The sequence below is a fragment of the Pagrus pagrus genome (genome assembly GCF_965226575.1).
Source record: "Pagrus pagrus genome assembly, chromosome: 1".
NCBI classification, from domain to species: domain Eukaryota; kingdom Metazoa; phylum Chordata; class Actinopteri; order Spariformes; family Sparidae; genus Pagrus; species Pagrus pagrus.
Genome location: NC_140185.1, coordinates 15,312,387 through 15,334,185, shown reverse-complemented (window position 1 = coordinate 15,334,185; position 21,799 = coordinate 15,312,387). Strand labels below are relative to the sequence as shown.

Below are 21,799 nucleotides of genomic sequence, written 5' to 3'. Positions count from 1 at the left end.
GCAGTAGCAAAAAATGTTCACTGTTATTGTTAAACTTCATAAAGCTTTACTTTCAATATCAACACTAAATCACATAATGTAGATCAAGTAAACCAAAAAATTCCATCTAAACTTGTATATTGTTAATGTACTAATCCTAAATCATTTGAGATTTCTATTATAGATGAATGATATTTGAGAATATTGTATTTGCATCTCTACTGTAAAAAAACTTTGCTTTGCAGTCACGTCTTTGATTGATGTTTAATTTGTACGCAATTTTAGGAGAATATTAACATTAAAGGATAAGTACCGTTTTTTACAACCTGGACCTTATTTCTCGAAAAAAATATGATCGTTTACTCACCCAGATAACTTTGGGATCATTCGGAGTCGTACGGACGAAAATCGATCCAGTTTGGCGCTGCAATATCCATATAATGGGAGTAAACGGGGCACCGAAGCGCAGCGTCTATATAACGTATTATCTGCCGCGAAAATTGTTTATTTCGCCAATATTTTGTTATGATATGGTAGCGCTATCCCTCCAAGCTGTTGTCAACATCCGGGGTCATTGACCTGACCTAACCCCTGACCTAGATGATGTCATCTCCGAGCGCCGCGCGCAGCCAGCTTGTTTACACAGCACAGCCACTCTGCAGCGGTCGGCTCGTTTAGCTACTACTTAGCACAGCTATGGTTCGTAACTGCGTTTTTCCAAATTGTCCGAACAAAATGACAAGGTGGACGAACTTCAGCTTTCACAGGCTTCCTCTCCGCAACCCGGACATACTCAAGCTCTGGCTAGTTGCGCTGAAAATGGACCCGAATACAAAAGTGCAAGCATTGAGAGTTGGGGATCATCGCGTTTGCAGTGCTCACTTCACGCCGGAAGATTTTTTCCCTCCAATTCCCTTGAGAAAAGGCCAGAAAATTCAGCGTCTGAACCTCAAGAAGAATGCTGTCCCGATGGTCGCAGAAGGCACAACAGACACAACGGAGGTAATACATTTCTAATGCATGTTTGTGTAATGATTTTATTATGCTATAACCTGTGGACATCGGTGTAATATAGCTAAATAGATAGATAGACGTTATACAACCCAAGCTGGGAAATTTCAGTGCAACAGCAGCATTACACATAGTGACAATAACAACACAAAGAATAAAAAAACAACCTATAGATAAAAAAATAGCAATTGCAAATGGGAACATAAACACTTACCCGTACCTACATGTAGGCTACAAATAGAAACCTTATCAACAGTGTATTCTACTAAAAGCTGTTTTTTTATGATGCTGTGTAACATACTTATTTCATTTTTTAGGAAATTGCCAGTGGTGAGGACGATTTTCCAGAACCAGACTTTGGAAAAAACCCTCAATCTACACCAATCAAAAGCCAACACAGAGCAGTTGAGGAGCCATCTGGATCGTCTAGGACATCTTTATCCCCTGCATTGACTCTAATGCTGACAAGTCCACCTCACACAGGACCACGCACAAAACGATCCCTGTCTGGGAAATACATTGCTTTGGCTCCTACATGGTCACAGTCAGTGGTAAGCACAGCAGCAAAAACATCTTTTATGGATATTAGCAGAGTATCTATTTTGCCCCTCCATAATTACACTGACACAATGTGTATTCTTTTTGTGTGCACTAGGACCCAATCCCATCCACATCAACCTCCACTTTCATTACTGCACACCCGTCTGCCTCTACATCATTGCCATCACTGCAAGTGAGTTGAGAGGCTTGTCTTCTTTGTAAAAGGATAAACATGTCTGCATAAAAAAAATTGCCAAATATTGCTATGATAGTGAAAATTTCTTATTTGACCATATGTGACTTTGTGAAGATAATTACACAACTATCTTGTGTCTTCAGAGTGAAGAGGAAGGTGAAATGGACCCAGAAGTGCGTGATGTCAGCATGAGTTTTGGGGAATTGGTACTAGATCCCACAGACACCAGCTTCGTACCACCAACTTCCAGCTCAGCTTCAGGCACAGGGACTACGTCTGGGTCTGTAAGCTCTTCTGGAGACAACACAACAAGATGGGCTGAAAATAAGTGGCTGGTGAATGAGTCACACCTCCTTCAACTTTTCCAAACCTGTCCCAAGTGTACCACTGCCATAACCGAGACTACAATCACCACCAAAGGCAGCCAAATCAAGATCCAGTGGAACTGTGGGAAACATTCTGGTTCCTGGCAATCATGTCCTAACCGAAGAGGCATGCCAGAAAATAATCTTCAAATCTGTGCGTCAACCTTTTTCACGGGATCCACATACACAGACTTGGCAGACTGGGCCACTCTTATAAACATTCACATTCCTCAGAAAACGCAGTTCTATAACATTCAGAGGACCTACCTTCTACCGGCCATACAGTCTGCCTACCAAGATCAACATGACAAAATAATATCTCGGCTCAGGGAAGATTCACAATCCGGAAAGCGGCATGAACTCTGTGGTGATGCAAGGTGTGATAGTCCAGGTAAATATTAGATTGTTAGCAATATTACATAATCATCTCATACACCATCATAACCCTAACCCCCCTCCAACGGGAAACTGTACCATCTATGTTTTTTTTCTCAGGTTACAGTGCGAAGTACTCCACCTACTCCTTCCAAAATGACGCCACCAAGGAGATTGTACATTTTGAATTGGTCCAGGTAATTTATCTATCCAAAACTAAAATGCACTGTGATAGAAGGCTGCTTTCACAAGGAGAAAAACAGCTGTGGATGTACAACTTTTGAATATCCGTTATGCTCTAGGTGTCAGAAACAACAAGCTCTGTTGCGATGGAGGTGATGGGATTCCAGAGGGGCCTGAAGGAGTTGCTGGATTGTGGGGTGGATGTGGCCGTGATGACCACTGACCGATCGCCCTCCATCCGGAAACTGTTGAGAGAGGACTATCCACAAATCCGGCATGAGTTTGACCCCTGGCATGTTGTCAAGGGTAAGTTACTATTATAAGCCCACACATTTTATTTTCTAACACACGTCATAGAAGTGTATATTGAGTGATAGAAAGGAGAAGTTATTTACATTCCAATTCCTAGCATGTGTTCATATTGTATTATTTACTGATTGGGTTGTTGTTTTATTTGTGTGTGTTTTCTCAGGTGTCAAGAAGAAAATTGTTGCTGCATCAAACAGGAAGGACAGCAAAGGCCTCCTGCCTTGGCTGAAAGCCATTACCAACCATCTGTATTGGTCCTGTGAATCCTCAAAGGGAGATCAGGAAGTAAGACATGATCTTATTGTTTTACAATCGTAGATTATATTCAGGACCAGAATAGGATTTTGATTGTTTCCACTTATTGAAACATAATGACCTAAAATATGATAAATCTCGGCCATAATCTGCAACATAAATACTGTACACTTAGCTTTACAGTCCTGTATGTCATACTTATGCTTGAAGAGAAATTTTTTGCTTTTTCATCATTTCAGCTTTGCATTCTTCGATGGACTTCAGTGCTGCATCACATTTGTGGCGTGCATCGATGGGAAGAAGACGGTGTTGAGTACACCTGCCTTCATCCTCGGTTGACAGATGAGCAGCAAGAGAGGAAGAAGTGGATTGAACCTGGTTCACCTGCTTTCAACGCCCTCAAAGCCATTGTGACAGACAAAAATCTCCTCCGGGATATGAGGCAAATGTCACTTTTCAAACATACTGGTATGTCCCTTTTACAGATTTATAATATTTAGTAGTTATAGTTTCTTCTAAATGTATGGTGAAACTGCAATCTGCCGCTGTAGGCTTGTAATGTTTTTCATAGTTTTTATCCATTACCTGTCTTGTCAAAAGCTTGCGCTGTGGCACAGACAAAGCTAATAACTTTACAGTTCACAAGGGAGTAAAAGATATACTAGTCAAATTATATATTGTCTGTGGTTGTCTGTCATTCACCAACACAGGATCTCTGGAGGCGTATCACTCTGTGGTGCTGAAGTACGCTCCAAAAAGATTGCACTTCCACTATGACTCCATGCGGGCACGCACACAGCTGGCAATCATGGACCACAATGAGAATGTTGGCAGATCACAGGCTACCACTAAAGAAGGTAACTTGAGATTGCATGAAAATATATATTGATAGATTTTCCCAATTGTAGGTTTTTGTTATCGACAAGCAACAATAAACAAAGAAACTACTGAAGGTTGATGCAGAAAGCCGCACGGATGCCAGAGACACACCCTGCAAAATTATATTATTATTATTATTATTATTATTATTATTATTATAATGAAATTACATTGAAGTTATGAGGGGCTGCACATTTCTAAAGGTCTGCTTTGTGTTCTACTGTCTTTGACAATTGACAATCTTTATATATCTTTGCAAGACCCTGTTTTGTGCTGCAGTATATTTCCTGATATTGAAAACCGCATTCACATGAAAACAGTGAAGGTCTTGGCCATGGTGAACTATAATAACAAACTGCTTTTATGTTTTTCACAGGACAACTGTGCTGGAGCTTTCCCTTCTCCAAACAGACCCATGACTGGGTGACAAAGCCGATCTATGTGCAGACGGCACAGACATTCCGGAGAGACCTCATGGAGCGCGTCCTGCAGATGAGGGACGATCCAAATGTTCCTTACACGGTGCCTCGCAAAGACAGGAGACCTCATCAAAGAAAACTGCTTCAAAACATTGCTCCATTTCAAAGACCAGATACAGATGTTCTAGTGGCAAGACGGACCAGTCGTTTTGGACGTTTTTTCAGAGCTACACCCTATTAGCCTCATTGAATTTACTGACGGCTTGATAGTGATGTCATGGTAATTTCTCTTTGTGCCTTGGACTGTTTTTGTTTTGTTATTACACTGACGTTTGATTTGTTGACTGTGCTGTAAGTATTTGTATGCTGCATGTACAGCATAGTGACACAAAGACAAATAAAGAACTTTTGTGTTTTATCATTATTTATGAGCATGAGTAATGAAATGTTACAGTTCACCATATAGTTCTCTGTAGCATACAGTAACATGTATGTTTGGTCATGTATCAATAATCATATGATAGTGAAAATCTCCTCTGCCTCAGTAAATCCAACATAGCTGCCTGTTGGTGATGGGTACTTGGTCCTGATGGCAATAACAATGCAGCTAGGAATAATTCTTCTGTTGCCAGGTCCAAGACGTTCCCCTCCAAGCGCCCACTCCAGCACAATGCGATATGCTACGAGTCTGCATTGCCTATAGGACAGAGGGTGAAGTTGATTAGAAGAAAGTAAAGTCAGAGGAGGGAGAAAAGTTTGCCCTTATGAAGTCCGGCTGTCTATACGTAAAGCAAACTAATTGAAGGCAAATACACAATCTATGCATGTCTGTGAGCTACTTACTCAATCGAAAGTTGCCCATTTGGTCCTGCAGGCTTTGACTGGGTCTTCCAGTTGACTTTCGGGACACGAAAAAAAGTCTCTACCACAGCCTGGTTTATCATTGCACGGAAATCCTCCAGTGTTGTGATACAGACATTTACTGAGACATCCAGACGCGTATCTCCTGGCCTCAAATCCCACTCTGAGCAACAGAGACATTCCCCCTCTGTTGTCATAGATGAACATTGTCCACAAGAACACCACCAGTTACCATCTACTCGCGGACGTGCAGTCGTTTGTTGTTCTTTGGCCAGCTGTTCCTCTCTCTGCCTCCGCATCCTCCTTTCAACGAGCTCCTCATCCGTGTACTCTGGCTCAAAGCGGTAAGGACGTCCATCAAAAACAAAGTCATCGTCCACCCCCTCAGAATCGGAAAAATATTCATCCATGTTGCAAAAAACTAGCAGTAGCAGCTACAGGTAAACAAGCCAGCTCTCGCGGTTGCGCGCGGCGCTCGGAAATGACATCATCTAGGTCAGGGGTTAGGTCAGGTCAATGACCCCGGATGTTGACAACAGCTTGGAGGGATAGCGCTACCATATCATAACAAAATATTGGCGAAATAAACAATTTTCGCGGCAGATAATACGTTATATAGACGCTGCGCTTCGGTGCCCCGTTTACTCCCATTATATGGATATTTCAGCGCCAAACTGGATCGATTTTCGTCCGTACGACTCCGAATGATCCCAAAGTTATCTGGGTGAGTAAACGATCATATTTTTTTCGAGAAATAAGGTCCAGGTTGTAAAAAACGGTACTTATCCTTTAAAGCAGAAAAAGACAGCTTTCCCTCGCCCCCTAGTGTTTCCTTGTGGTATTACCATAATTCGACCTTTGTTTTTCTTGAAAAAACTCCAGCCTGGTTGCAGACCGGAATAGCACAGTGAAAGCAGGTCATTTCTCTACAGCTATTACAAGTGCAATCAGTATTTGCTTCAGAATTACAAGTTAAAGCAAAACAAGTTGTCTTTTCTAGGTTTAAATAAAAATATTAACCAAAATACCGAATTGAGAGAGGTAAGCAAGAAAATCAATGTTAAATGAGAAGTTGGACAACATTAAGTCCTCACCAACCCTGCCAACCACACAGAGCCGTTTCTAGTAAACAAACCAAGTTTACGCCACCTGCTCAGTGTCAAAGGGCGGACAGACAAAGTTAGCAACCAGCTAGTGAAGAAAGTGAAACATTTAGCAGCTTAAAAGCAAGATATTCTTCTTAGGAGATGGGGGAGACCCAAACAGATGTCAAATGTGAGTAAATATCGGATTTTCATACATCAGGTGGACAAAAACACTCAATGCTAACGTTTCTCTTTGTTGGAGGCACAAACAGGCAGCTGTTTGCTAACGTGCTAGCCATAACAACACGATAAGCTAACTGTATACGGCTGTTTCTGTGGGCTTGTTTTGAAGTCATTCTGTCCCCTATAGGCAGACTGTGCATTACATTTCTTCTTTTATATTTCATCAGAGGTGTGTGTTTTGGCTGCTTGAAGCAGGTCCTCAGTAATTCATGTTTTTCAAATGATCATAATTAACATAGAATACATGACAAGCTTTGTGTAACCAATGCATGAATATTGTATGTCTTTTTGAAGTTTGAATTTGTGCTCAGCTGTTGTCCTTACAGACATTCAGATTCAGTCAAATACCATCTCTCAGGGTACTAATCTCATTTCATATTCACACACACACACACACATGCACACATACTTCAGAGTTCAATACTGGCTTCACAATCCTACTGTGCATGTGTTTGATGTATGTAAAAGATAGAACAAGCAAATGTTGACGCCCCTGGAAGAACTTTAAAGGGAGGTTCATTTCTCAAACCAATATCTAATTTTCCTCTGGCTGGATTTGCGTCAGGGCTCCGCGTTATTGTTCTTTAAGTGACAGCCGATGAGTCTCTCACAGATGGATGGGATTTATTTCTCTGAGTTTCATCCTTATTTACTGTAATCAAACTGCACTCAGTCTGATGGTTTGTGATAAAGGGCTGTCAGCTCTGTCGGAGGCATGAGCAGGATGTTATCTGTGGCCCAGCTCATTGGATACGTGACACATCTCACCAATAACCTTCCAGATCTTACAGGGTTTTTAATGTTTACAGTCAGGTTATCTAGTTGCAAAGGGAAGGAAAGCTTGAACTAAATCATCAATGTTTTATCAGTTCAGATTTATGAATTTTTCAGTAGCCGAGGAGTTCTTCAAATGCAAGTCAACTTAGGAGAGGCTTGCTGAGAGCTCGGTTGTGTTTGTAGGCTGCTTGCATGCACTCTCTGTCTCCTGCACGTGCATCAAACTCGCTTCCTCCTTTGTTTTTTATGCGAACACCGTTCACTTTCTGTGGCTTTTGCCAGTTTTCTAAACTTTATTTCACATTCCTTGCCAACCCGCTGTAACTGTACCACTTGCCTCAAACTACCGTCTTCAGTTATTCATTTGCTGACTCCTGTTTGTGTCTCTGCTCCTGCATTTCTTAGTTTGTTGCTCTTTACATTTTGTTTTTGATGGAAAACACTGAATTTGCAGCATCTCTGCTCCGGCAGTAGCCAAGGTGAAGTGCCATCAGTGGTTGCTGTTGACACAGGTTTTGTTTGAAACGTTACCTTGAATCCATTTTTTTAATCCTTGAGAGTGTTTCTGTTTGATTCAGTCCTTTATCTTCAGTTCCAGCCCAACCCCTGTTCTGCAGTCCAGACTCTGCATTTTACTCTCCGCTGCAGACCCGCCTTGAGCAGCCGAAAGCAGGCTAGCTCCTCAGGGACAGTCTGCTGTGTAGTGGATGGATGACTGGCTGGCTAGCTTCATGTGTGGATGTACAGATGACTGGAGGGCTGGAAGTGTGGAAATAGAGATGACTGGCTTCTTGCAGGATCAGATGGAAAGAAAGACATAAACAACCGTGAAAATGTATAACATGCTAGGGAAATTACAAAGCATATATATGTATGTATTTTTTATCCATGTATATATATAGCATGAATGCAATTAGTGGCCCATATATGACAGCATAGCTGATGAGCTCAGGACAAGTGGGAGATTTACTCTGAGGTTATCTTGGTTTTTCCATTTTTGAAATAATTCTGTAGTTTACAGAGAAGAATGAAAGGAAAGGAAACAAAACAGAGAGGGGAAAGATTTACAACCAACAGCCTCTTATGCTATACTCTTACCATTGATGGCATGTGTCATGGTAGCAGCCGCAGCCAGCTGAACTACCTGAAATCCCCAAATGGAAAACACGTGGACTGGACACAAATTGAAATATGGAACAGTAGAAAATAGTCCAACCATAAGTCCAACTTTCACATTGATCCGTACAAAATGCAGCCAACACAGGAGGCTGAAGAAACAAAAATATGACAATTAACAAGCAACTAAATCTTGTGATGCAACTGGCAGAAAACTGTCATAGATGAAGGAATAGGTTTAACATGCTTCAACCACTTCAATCAATGTGTTATTGATAAATTATATAAATCATATATTAATCTAGATAGGGACTCCATGGTACAGAAAAAAACAGTAACAATATAGTTACATAACCTAAATTGGTGTTTAATCTGCAGGTCAGATCTTGAAAGTCTAAGTTACTGGACACATAACCTGCAAGATCAGTCAATCAATTCTACTGGCCAACAGCTGGCCCAACATCTGCCACCAGGAGCCAGATCACATCTGCTCCTCAGGTGCCAGAACACAGCCAAATTGTTTGTATGTATATTCAGATTATTTATCTCTCTATGAATTTCTCAGGTAAGGTATTTCTGACTGAAAATGCATCTGTCTTCTTTAAAGCTCTTTGTTGGTCTCTGTTTTTTTGTATTGTAGTTTGTTTTATTCTTTCTGCACTTTCAATTGCCTAATTTTACATGTTGTCTTCATTCCCCCATGTTAACTAAGCTCGGGCTATCCACTCAACTTACTGTAGGTCTTTGAATTCAGATATGAGGGCACAACTTTATTTCACACATTTTTTTTTCATCTTCATCATTATTAAGATAAACATGAGCCAGAGAAAGAACGTATCCCACCTGCTGGGTAGGTTGGCAGCATCTTTCCTGCCAAACGAGTTGAAAAGCTTAAAGGGTTGTGAAGATGTCTGAAAACTAACTTTCATCTTCTGTGTCACCTGCCAAATAGTTATCAGTTCAGTCTTTGTGAGTTTACTTATTTGGCCCCAACTGATGTCAGAAAACTCTGATGTTATTCTCCTGTTGTACCTTTAATGTTGTTCCGGCTGTAAACTGAGCCCAGCAGCCTCTGAGCATCTGCCAGTGCTGGTGATGTGTTGCTGTGGGGCCTGCAAACATGTGACTACTGTCCAACAGAGACAGCAGACTGGCTGTATAGTGCATGGAGACATTCTTTGATCTGGTGCCTGAGTATACATAGTGTGTTTGTGCATCTGCTCTTAGTCCAGAAAATGTCTACGGTACATATACTGATTCAGAGCTAATTGATGTTCCCGTGAAAGGTTAGCCAGGTGTCACTTTCTTCTGCGATGAAACTCATGTTTTATTGACCTCAGTGCATAGTATCATGGTAGGTGGGACAGTAAAGGCGAATAGGGTAACAGTTGATTACTTACACTAAGACTATTTTTTTCATTACATTCCCTTTTTTTACTTTTATTTTTTAATATGCAAATGAGGCATTATTTTGTTATAAATGCACGACACACTGCTTTCAGAGCTACAGCTGAGTAACAGCTACGCAAAACAAAGGTGCTTATCTCAGTTTGAATTTCAAACATGTAACCAAAGGTTAGGCTTTAAAAAAAACATTCTTCAAATCACACACATCACAGAAGTGTATTTCTTTTTATTTAAAAGGATGAATTTATTGAAAGGTGTCAAGTTTCACACATGTGATTGTGATTGAAGCCAACCAATCCCCAGAATAAATGTAGGCAATGTTTGTTTATGCAAACCGCAAATATGTTGAAACTGAATCTTTGATATGTTGCAACTTTATGTTTCTTTATGTTTCTTTACATTCATTTTTCAATTTTATGCTCTGATAACGCAGTGCAAATGATCTGGTTAGGTTAGTGAAAACTCATGTTTTGGTTTACCTGGCTCTGTCGCAAACATTTCACAAACACGGCTGGGAGAACTCCTGACGTCTTGTGAAAAATATCTTGTGATTTAGCGTTTATAATGTTGAAACGGCATCTCAAACAGCTGTCTCTTGCTTGGCAGCCATCTCACCCAGACGCCCCCACCTGTGGAAAAAGTGTAGAGTAGATAATTTAATGCCACTTCATGTACAATTTTATTTAGGAATATTTCAAGTTATTCTCATGTCCTATCCCTCACCCGTGATTAACATGGGCATGGCACTACGCACACAAACAAACAAGACTGCAGGAGATGATGTACAATAATGTTTCTCCCAGTGAGTTGGAAGATATTTTCTTGACAGTTGAAGGCCGGCTGGACACTCTGCCCTGATCTACTTTGTGCCCTTGGCTAAAACTTGAGTGTAGTACAGTAACATGCTTATCTGGCTGTGACACTGTGACATGGGTTTTCCATATCAGGCCAGACAGAGGTCCACATGGACCTGGCTGGCTGTGTCTTTGGTGAGTGAAGTCTCTCTAGACTGCGGCTGAGCTCTTCTTCCTCACTGCCAGTTAAAGAGGCCATCTGTAAGACTTATCCGAGCTGGGGGAGGACCCGCCAGGCTCCTGATTAAAGTGATGAGCTGTAAAATTGAGAGGGAGGGGGGTGACAGCCGGCTCCTGCCTGCTACACTGAGTTCCATCATGTCTGCTTGGAGACGAACCTTCCCGCTCTACCTGTTTTCTCCTGTCACTGTAAATGGGTTTGTTTATGTCGACAAGCCTGAGACTGCTGTGCAGTGGAGACTGTTAGGGTGCACTGCTTTAGTTCTGCTCCCATCATACGATCGATCCATCATTATAAGTGGGCTTATGGGGTGTGATTACACAGTTTGCTTTGGTTTGAACAATTTTTGTTTTCATTGGTCAATTAGAGGAATTTGTAAACAAACACAGACTTAAAAAAAACTGTCTGAATGTGTGAATGTCAAATTTAATGATGTAAAGTTTGTGCCTGCAAGCCCTTTATCAAACAGCATCTGTGAGCATTTCTTCTCTCGAGCTCTTGTAACAGACGTGCGTACATGCTAGCTGACTACAGTTTCAAAATTTAAAGGGGGGTTATTAAAAACTTAAAGGTGCATTGACAATGTAACTATAATTTGCTAAATATTCGTGTCAAACAAAAGCAGATCTAAATTGTTAATTAGACTTTTCTGTTGATGTCTTGAATTGATGTCAACTGTGTGAGTGAAAGAGGTTTGATGATGATGATTTGACAACTGAAACAGCACTTTGTGACACCGGCTTTACTCAGATGAGTCAACCTTAGACACTTCAAGGAAGTCCTTGTTTGAATCTTATTTTAGGATCTTCATTTCCAAGAAAAGATGAGTCACACACATCACTGGAATGCTAATTACAGGCAAACAGAGTGTTTAAATGCAACGACACAAGTTGAACTGTTAAGACAAATTTATGGTTGCTTTAAATGTCAAAAATGTTTATATCACTCTGGAGTTTTGCCCACAATGCCTATCAGTTATGTCTGGGTAATATTGATATACTGTCATTTTAAATAGGAGACTATATATTGTCTTAGATATGGTGTTGTCTTTACCTGGTTTCACAGTAAAATGATGTTATGTTGTATGCTTGTTTTAATACGTTTTCATCATTATATCTACTTTACTGATGATTATTGATCAAAAATTTCAATGTTTTAATATTTTATTGAAAGTGTCAGTAGTCAACTCAGCAATAGTATTGCAATATCAATATCGAGGTATTTGGTCAAAAATATTGCAATATTTGTGTTTTTGATGGAAATTTAAAATATCAAGATATATTAAGTATCGTAACACATACCATACCACATATTGATTACATACCAATACTGAAGAGGCTGAGTTGCTGAGATCTGAGAACATGGCAGCATTGCATAAAAGAAGTCAGAATGTGTGAGATGCAAACCTCAAACCCCCCTTAAACCTCCCTACTTACTTAACATAGGATTAGGGGATTATTGATGGCATTTCAGATGCGCTGGCTCGACTGTAGTCTTTTTTACAACCATAAAGTCTGACTTCTTATGTTTTGTTTTGTTTTGTCTTCCCCTGATGGACATGTTGTGGCAATTTTACCCATTTTTCAGATCTCAGCAAGCATTATGGTGTACACAAACTTATCATAACTGATAGAAAAGATTGGCTAAACTGCAAATATAAGACTGAATATTGTAATAAACTTGAATTTTAACCGAATCTACAAATTGCATTGAAGAGCTCTGTCCGTTAGTAGCTGGATTTACCAAGGTCAAAATCTTTATTTTTGCTAATTTTCTGATATATTTCTGTCACCAAGAGAACATAAAGCTCTCTTTATTGTAAAGAACACACATATTCATCCAATGTTTGCTGTCTGTGCATCAGTTTACATGTACTAGTTTGGTGCTTGTTGGCATCGTAAAGGCGTTACTTTGTGTCTTACTATGTGCTAGCTTATTATGTTGGTTCCACTTTTGGCAGACAGCACATCACCTGTGAAAAGAGTTTACACAAGCTCATCATTTCTCTCCATTTTACTTTATTCCTTCAGATGTTGGGAGAGCAGTTCACGCCCCGGCACACATCACAGAGAAAGTGGTGCAGCTGTTCAGGAGTAAAAGTGAGTTTACCTTCTTGGCCTCCATCCAGCAGAAGTCCTCGACGTCGGGAGTCATATTCTCCATCCACGAATCAGAACACAGGTAATCCATTTGTAATCCTCTTCATTTTAGCCCGCAGCTCTTTTTCTGCACAACTTTACTTCCGTGGGTTACTGAGCGCTCTCATTTTAAATTAAACCCAGTGATGAATTCTCATCTCACTCGTAGCTGTTTGCAGATGGCTGTTGATGAGGTGTAGTAAAGTAAAGATCAGTGTGAGAATACTCCACTGCTGGTGTAAGTCAGTGGGTGATGGGAGAGCAAGTCGACGGGTGGAATAATGCAGCGTTTCCTCCTGTACGCTCAGGGCAGAAAGATAACCTTCCATGTATTGTGTCTGAAAGATCAGTGTGAAGTACTTAGCAATACCAAGCCTGCTGATAGTGTTACACTTTATCGTAGAATGCTGCATAAACAGACTTACAGCATTTCTGACTATGGCTGTCGCACTGATAACTAGAACATATGGTGTTGTAACTGAGCTGTGATGCTATACAAACAGTTTCACATCTTTTTTTCTTTAAATTTTAATGTTATCAACCTCTTGGTGGCTGTTGCTAAGTCTTACTGAATTTGTGGCGATGGACAGAATATTTCCTACAGAATGTGATGGCTGTATGACATCAGTGAGTGGCAGCAGCGAGCTCACCCCTGGCCCCCTGAGAAACAGTACTACTGTGAATTGTTTTAAAAGGGCAGGCAACATTGATTTTCCTCCACTCCTCAGAAGGTAAAAGCCTTCAGTTCTGCAAAACATGCAGTCAAAGTGAGCATGTGAGGGAGTATGTATATGTGTTTGTTGGCAGTCGAGACAAAGGCAAGCTCATACACAATGAGAGAGTGAGGTAGAGGGCCCCTCAACTGATGGAGCGAGTTGTGCAGTGAAGCTAGTCCTCTAAAATGAAGTAAACAAAGCAACCAGTTAGTCTGCACTTAAAAAATAGCTGCAGGTTGGATGCGTGTACAGCTTTTTGTCACTCATAAAAGCTAAATAATGCTCAGTTACTTAGCTACAACATTACTTCATAAAGAATAATAATTGAAATATGACAACATTTTGTTCCACATTTGTTGCTTTCATTGTAAGCAATTAATAACAACACGTTATGTGCATTGTTATGTACAAAATCTATAATAACAAACATAATGCAAGATCATGTGATCTTGTGAATCTATCTTTCCTGTCTCTCCTATGCACTTCTGGTCAAACACACAGTGGTTGAACCAATCAGCATCCTATTAGGAATTACTTGCAGTCACAGGTCTGGTTTAGGTGGGACGACGAACGAGAAAAGTGACTGTTTGAAAACAAAAATGCCAACTCTTGAAGAGGTTAACGTAGATACTGTTATAGCATATTGCAGTTTTATTACTTAATTACTTAATTGAAAGAAATGCCAAGAATGGCACAGAAGGTTTTTCTTGATATAAAAGACATTTTTAGTGTCCTCTCAACAGGCTCAGCAAGAGTTTGATTGTCCAAGTGGCTCTGCTTGTAACGCTCTCCTACTGAATCAGTATGGTTCGTTGATCTGATCGGTTGATGTTAGTGATAGACGGCGATTGACAGATGGTTCATCTAATTGCTATTTTTTAGAAGTGCCTGCCCCTTTTCCAAACAGTTAATACTTCCCAGATGGTTCTGTGTAACAAACCATCTGACATGTCAGATTAGATGAATTCAGGTTAGTTTTACCTTTTATTAGCCAAGAGATTTAGCATGCTGCATTAGCTATAATAAGTATATATCAGCATATAGAATTGCACAAAGTTTGCAAAATACCACAGTTTCTTTGTAAGTTCGACTGAAACAAACTCACCAAGACATACCTCTCTCCCTCAGCTTTTTGGTGAGTAGCTGACGAGACCTCCCCTGACTTGCCATTTGTCCGCGTCATCGTAAGAAAGCCTACCAAGGACAAAAAACAAGTCACTTTCTGGCAACACAGTAAAGCTGTACTGCTCAGTACAGTAACTGTAATATTACTGATTTTGAAATTGTAATCCCTTACCCTACTCACTACTTAGAAAAGTAATAATCAGAATCAGAATTCCTTTATTTGTCCGACAAATGGGGAAATTTCTTTGTCACAGCAGCCAAAGGACAGTAATTACAATAAGCAATAATAAAAAGTAAAAAATAATCATTATAATAAGAAGAGAATGTGATGCTTATGTATTACTGAGTAATGCATTACAGCCCAACTCATTGTAGCATATATCATAACAATGACATGAGCTGTTCTGTATCATAAGTACTTTATAGTACACTTTGCTGATGATGCATGCTTTTACCTCGGTAATGATTGCAGGATGTTTCCACATAATGGCTCATTTTTTTCTTTGAGGTATCGCTGCTTTTACGTAAATAATCTGACCACTTCTTTCTCTGCACTCATTGGTCTATAAGTACCTGCTGTACAGTATAATAAACTCTTGAAGAGAAATGTGTTGTCCGCTGCTGTGCTTTCAAGGTGACCCCGAGAGTTGCTTTTTAGCCCCTCCGCCCCCTCACCTCTCTCTATCTCTCTGTCGGTCTCTTTCTCTCTCACGTTATCTGCAGGCGTAATTGCCACACAGCGTGTTGGCCCAAACAACAGCGAGGCTAAATGGAGCCAGGTTCTGTCCTCCTCCTCCCTCAGGCACAATCACATGCACCATGCAGCATACTGTATGTAGCTTGGACAAAGTAAATGTTGCATTAAAGGCACTCAGCCACACTCAAACACACCCAGTTGTCAAATATACTGATTGCTAAGCCCGTCCTGACATTTATATTGCTGAGAAATAATTGGTTGGGGAAGCGTAGTTGACTTTTGTATGATCTGTTCACCCAAATTATAACGAGGCATATTTCTGACCTCAAGTGGTACGTGTGCAATATGCAAATTAGTTTTATTTGCTTAGGTTTTTTTTGTTGTTGCAAGAAATCATTTATCAAAACAGCAAAATATAAAGTTTGTATAGGCAATGGGATGTGTACAATTGTCTTTGGCCTTGTTTGTTGACCCATCCATCAAACATAACCTCCTGCTTAGGAGGATTTGCAGAGCGATAACAACACCTGTCACAGTGAGATCTATGGATAATGGAGAGTAACTGGATAATGTTTGTAGTGAGAAACTTTGCTGACAAAGTGGCAGAGGTTTCTTTTGTTGATATCTCAAAATGTCAATGTATAAAACTAACACTACTGTATATGCATTACTAAATACCATAGGGGAAAGGTGAAGAAATGCTTTCTTTCTTTCCTGAGCTGACTCACGTAACATTTACAGATAAAATACAAACCGTGTTTTTTATTTCATTCATAAGTATAACAGAATAATCCTCTCATCAGTTATTTAACTTTCAAGACCTGTGCATTGTTGTGTATCATAAAAAAGATATTGGGATGCACATCTAGCCCAGTCAAGCTGCGGCAGGCTGAAGTTATTTTGAGACAAGCTGTTGTGTGAGTCTGAGTGCCACACTGCGAGTGTAATTAAATTTGGCAAGATGGACAGAGCCTTTACTGGCTTGGTGCAGACCTGTGCTCCATTGTGACCGAGGAATTGTTCTGAACCCCTGAATCCTCTCTGAAGGCCCTATTAGAGCCATCGGCTGATGCCCATTCTTTCCTATTATAACACAGGCCTCCCATTCAGCCAGCTAACAGACAGCTAGCTGTATCGCTCGGCCAAATCCAATCATACATTTCTTCTCTTTTCCCTTTTTACTTCTTCATCTTTCTTTCAGCACAATCAAAACCATCCTCTCTTCCCTCCCACCTCGTCTGCCAGCTCCACTTTCCCGATATGATAATATCCTTCTCTCCTCTCCTCTCTCCTCTCATCCTCCGCTCTCCTCATCCTCAAAGTGAAAGCATCTTTTGAATGCAAGTATTTCTCAGTACTCGCTGCAAAAGCAGAGGAAACTTTGTTTTTCTTCTTGTGCCCGGCACTGGGGAATGGGAGAGAAGGTTTATTGCTGCTCCACTAGGCTGAATAGAACAAAAAGAGCCTATTTCTGCCTAGCCAGCACTTTTCTGGGTCCCAGTAACGCTCTCATTGTCAGCAAGTAGCAGGAGCTCTGTGATGAACTAACTCAAAGCCCGGTCTCTTCACTGCTCTTCCCACCTGAGCACTTAAACACCAAAGCTGCTCAGCTAGTTCCTCCAGCTGCTCTGTTCATCTGCCAGCCCTTTGTCACTCTACAGGTCTGCCTCTCCCTCCATACCTCAGTTCGTAAGCACCTACAGGTCCCTCTCTTTGAAGGAGGCTTGCTGAGCTGAAGTCGACATGTGGTCGGAGTTAAACACAGAGTGAGTTGTTAGAATAGACTTTGTAGCAAAACTTTGGGAATGTTTGTGAGTGAGCACAGGGAGGTGGAATGCAGTAAATATTTGCCCCAATGCAGAATAATGGTGCATGTCATTGTGCCAGAGAGCAACGTGCTTAATTTCAAAATCCTGTTTGTGTGATCAACCACACAGCCCCGACCTCTAACCCTCTTGGGATTATACTACGTCGGGTGGATCAGGTCTTCTCATATTGTTAGGATTGGTTTACATTAGAGTTTGTTTAAAACTCAGTGCATCTCATACAGACACAGTACCTTCTGCATCTGTATCAGCCGCCCCAATGACACAACCCGCGTTTAATCAAAAAGTTGAGGGATTTCTTCCTTGCTCACTTGCTAACTGGAGCACTGCTGCACTTGTGGCTGGAACCCTAACCTTACAGTTCTGTAGGTTGGCACTGTACTGACTTCACTGAGAATCAGCTCATATCCATCCTTTACATCACCCACCTGACATTGACTTTTATCCCCCCTCATAAATTGCTGAAGATTACCTTCGCTCTGGTTTATTTGTATTTTCAACATTCTTCCAAGTTCATTGTTTTTTTGTTTTTTTTTATTTATTATGAGTTGAACCAAAGTAGCTTTGGAAAATCTACTATACATTTACAAAAGTTTACTGCAGTGTGGTTTTCATCGATATAATCCTGGTAAGTTATGCTATCGCAATAGGATTTTATCAGCCCTTGTTAAAAGATTTTTTTTATTCTGATGAATTGACACATAGCATCTGATTATAACATGTATTCCATATAATACCCTTGAAAAACAGTTATTGTGACATGTTGCTAAGAAGTATTATGATCATTAGTGGGCAAAATTGCAATCGGCCATTTGGTTTCCTCATTGTTCCTTGGCTGATGATGAATGAAAAACGGAACTGGTCGGTGCTGTACTGGCCTTATTTTATAATTAAACTCGTCTTTTTTGCCATCAAGTGGAAATTGTGTGTGATTATTTGAGAGGAAACCTGCTGGCTTTGATTCATTCTGAACTCCTGATCTCCCCCATGGAGTACCGGTGAGGGATGAGCTGGGCCCTCTCACCTCAGAGAAATACCAGTTTCCATACTGCACTATTATTCTTTGACGATATTTGCTCCACAAAAAATTATGCCATACATCAACTACTGACTAGCAATGATCTCCTCTGCTCCCCGGTCTTCTTCTGAATTCTACTAACTAACATATGCTCACCAAAGTGCAGTTTTTGTTGTACTTACTCAGTTATGTTCTACTGAGTTTTTTCCTTCCCATATAGTTGCTGGTGCGTGCATATCATCATAATCTTTTGGTCTTTTAGGGATCGTCACATATTATGAAGTTGCTTTGACTAACATGTTAGCATACATTTGACTATATCCACATCAATCAGTTAGGGCACCAACTTCAAAATGAACTCTGCTTTTAGTTCTGGTTTGGTTTCCACAGAAAACATTTTCTCTCTGCTGTGAGGAATAGTGGTGACGAGAGTACTTGTGCTGTAAAACCACACCTAAAAGCTAAATAGATACATGTAATCAGTTGTTGTTGATATGAAAATATTGATTAGAGCTTATAAAAAGCAGCTAAATGTCAGTAATTGGTCAGCCATGGGGGGAACATTTTGAGGAAAAATTGGTAGATTCATCTCGACAGGCCAACCTGGTTCATTCAGATGTTCACAGATGTGAACTCATCAAACTGGACAACATGTCGAAGTCACTTATACATGCTCACAGTTTTGATATCAACATTTGGTCTCTCAGTTGCTGCCTCCATTTCTGAGAGATTGCCCTTTGAAAACAAAACACATCATCGGGTAGTGCAGCCTTACATCTACTGAAGCAGCCTGTAGGGAAGGAACCCTGAAGGACATCAAGTGGACAGGAAAATAAATTACTCAACAGCACGACAAAGGCTCTGCTTGTTTACTAGCAACAAAAAGGCAATTTTAGACCTACCCTGCTCCACACTTCCCCAAAACCTCCAGTGTGTTTGCTGTTAGTTTGAATGACAGGATCCCCCTGATGCCCATGAGACAGCCAGACCACCTCCACCTGTCCAACAGTCTTCAGACCCCAGAGACCTTCACCAGCCTCCCAGCTGCCCTCCTCACAAAGGAAAAAAAAGCACAAAAAACTTTCTGTCAGCAAACAATTCAGAAATCCCCAAAAGTCTTTCAGCCTGAGGATGGCTATGGCTGACTATTTCTCAGTTTTCTAGCTTTACTCTTAAAGAATGTTTTCTTTGTTTCTTCTGGGAGTTTTCCTGGAGCAAGCACTCATGATTTTTAAAGGGACCTACATCTTGGACTATGGTGATTAGGACCTACTGATTTACATTGCATTATTTCCTAATTAAGTGAGTTAGCTAGCTTATTGACCTGACAGAGGAATGAGGAATGCCAGGGCTATACATGCATGCATAGCTATTCCTGAGCCATGTATTGGATTTCTGGGAGAAGCTTGGCTCAGGAGGTAGAGCGGGTTGTCCACTATTCAGAAGGTTGGTGGTTTGATCCCCAGATCCCCTGGCTGCACGCCAAATTATCCTTGGGAAAGATGCTGAACCCCAAATTGCTCCTGATGAGCAGGTTGGAGCCTTGCATGTGCAACTCTTTGCTGCTAATAATGTCACTCTCAACACACTCCTTTTTTCATCACATCCCGTTGATTTCTATAGCTGGGCTAGCTCAAGCTGGGCTCAGTTGTAGAAGTTATACCTATCTGCCAGCACCTTCCCATGTGATCACCTATTGCTTAACTTCCATAAAGAATAGTCATGCGACAAAATAAAGCACATTGTCTCACTAACAATTCCAGTTACATTTTCTAGTTCAGTAACTGAAGCATTGGTGCGTTTTCCATCATAGTTTTCTCGTTTACCTCCTTCTACCATTCCACAGACAAGCTCCAGAGTGTTGACCTCCCTATTGAGCAGATAATTGGCTGTCAGCTGCCCTCCATAAAATAGCTGCATGACACTGAGGGTGAAGAAAAAAGGACAGGGTGATGTACAGCCAAGTCTACACTCCGGGGCAGCCATTCATTTCCCAAACTTTTCTCTTACAGATGACGCCAGAGCATTTTGATAAAGCACACTTGTCACCTCAACAGCTTCCTCCCAGAGTTGTCACCACACTCCTGAGACCCTTCCACAGCCTGCAATCTCCATCTCAAGAGACACAGCCTGTAACCCTGCCTGTGTGGCTGTTTATTTATTACTCAGCAGTTTGAAACACCACTTCTCCTGGTCTCAGCACATTTATAATACTGAAAATGAAGAAAAATGAGGAGAGGCATTAGTATTAGGATGAGACTTCTTCAGGAAAGCCATTTTCTAATATAAACCTACAATTTTAAAGTCCATCTTAAAGGATTAGTTATCCATTTTGTGAAACATTCATTTTCTGGCAGAGAGTTTGATGAGAAACATGACACTACTCTAATATCAGGCTGTTACATATGAAGCTACCGCCAGCAGCTGGTTGCCCTAGATAAACGCAACGATTGTAAGAACGTAAAAAATAAAAAAACAACAAGCTAAAGACATCCAAGTAACACATTATATCTTGCTTGTTTAGAAGTTTAGAAATAACATTTCATCCTTTGTGTCACACCATTACTTGACATATTGGACACTTATTACTGACACTGGTTATGTGCCAATATAGAGACACAGATATGAGAGTGAATCAGTCTTCTTAGCTAACTCTTTGCCATAAAGCGAAAAATTAGAAACTTTTTCTTTTTTTTCGTCGTAATTTCTAAATCACATAAGGTCCCCTGGTAATACGAGTCATGTCCAAATAGAGATTAAGATTTCTGCCTCCACCCAAATCTGATAGAGGTGAATGGCATTCTGTTTTTGCTGCTCACAGCAAAGAAAATGTACACACAAAAACAAATTTGACAGCTACATCTCATTCCAGAAATAATGTTTCTGTCACTCTGGATAATCAGAATCATATGTGGTGAACAACGTTTAGTGAAACTAATTTCACAAAGAACACAAACCTCTTGTACTCCCACCACAGGTCTTGTAGGGATCTGATTAGATTTAAGAATGCCTCGCTGCTCGAGGGAACAGTGATGTAAATCTAAAAAATGGAAAGGGAATAAGGATGTGCAACGAGACACTGACCACTACCTATCCAGTCACACTGCATGCCGTACTGCCTAAAGATACATGATTAATTCATGCTGAATGTATATTTATGGAGTGGTGTATGTATAGTCTACTGACTAGTCTATAAGTACCGTACAGTGTGGGAGGTTGCCTTATGTGACAACATGTCAGTGTG

General features: G+C 40.6%; 2 protein-coding genes across 3 annotated transcripts in view; both read left to right on the top strand.

The window, feature by feature from the left end:
* The window catches only part of LOC311259594 (protein kinase C-binding protein NELL1-like), a 282,733-nt gene that overhangs the window by 26,442 nt on the left and 234,492 nt on the right, over nt 1-21,799 (top strand). Inside the window, exons 1-2 of one of the 2 annotated variants that reach the window (XM_084356829.1) lie at nt 6,439-6,647; nt 13,066-13,216. In XM_084356829.1, the coding sequence (XP_084212955.1) occupies nt 6,620-6,647; nt 13,066-13,216 (179 nt within the window). In that variant the 5' untranslated portion in view covers nt 6,439-6,619. Of the gene's footprint in view, nt 1-6,438; nt 6,648-13,065; nt 13,217-21,799 lie in introns of those variants that run through there. The other variant, XM_084356830.1, reaches the window with a different exon arrangement.
* On the top strand, nt 3,636-4,882 carry LOC311255585 (uncharacterized protein). Its single transcript, XM_084350185.1, has 3 exons — nt 3,636-3,681; nt 3,924-4,070; nt 4,469-4,882. The coding sequence occupies exons 1-3, from the start codon at nt 3,651-3,653 to the stop codon at nt 4,750-4,752; spliced, it is 462 nt and encodes a 153-aa protein (XP_084206311.1). The 5' UTR covers nt 3,636-3,650; the 3' UTR covers nt 4,753-4,882.

Bases quoted from the DNA above. Each gene is read 5' to 3' on its own strand.
- LOC311255585 (XM_084350185.1), top strand. From the start codon at position 3,651: ATGAGGCAAATGTCACTTTTCAAACATACTG. The intron at 3,682-3,923 runs GTATGTCCCTTT...TCACCAACACAG, and splicing joins GTCACTTTTCAAACATACTG to GATCTCTGGAGGCGTATCAC. The intron at 4,071-4,468 runs GTAACTTGAGAT...TGTTTTTCACAG, and splicing joins ACAGGCTACCACTAAAGAAG to GACAACTGTGCTGGAGCTTT.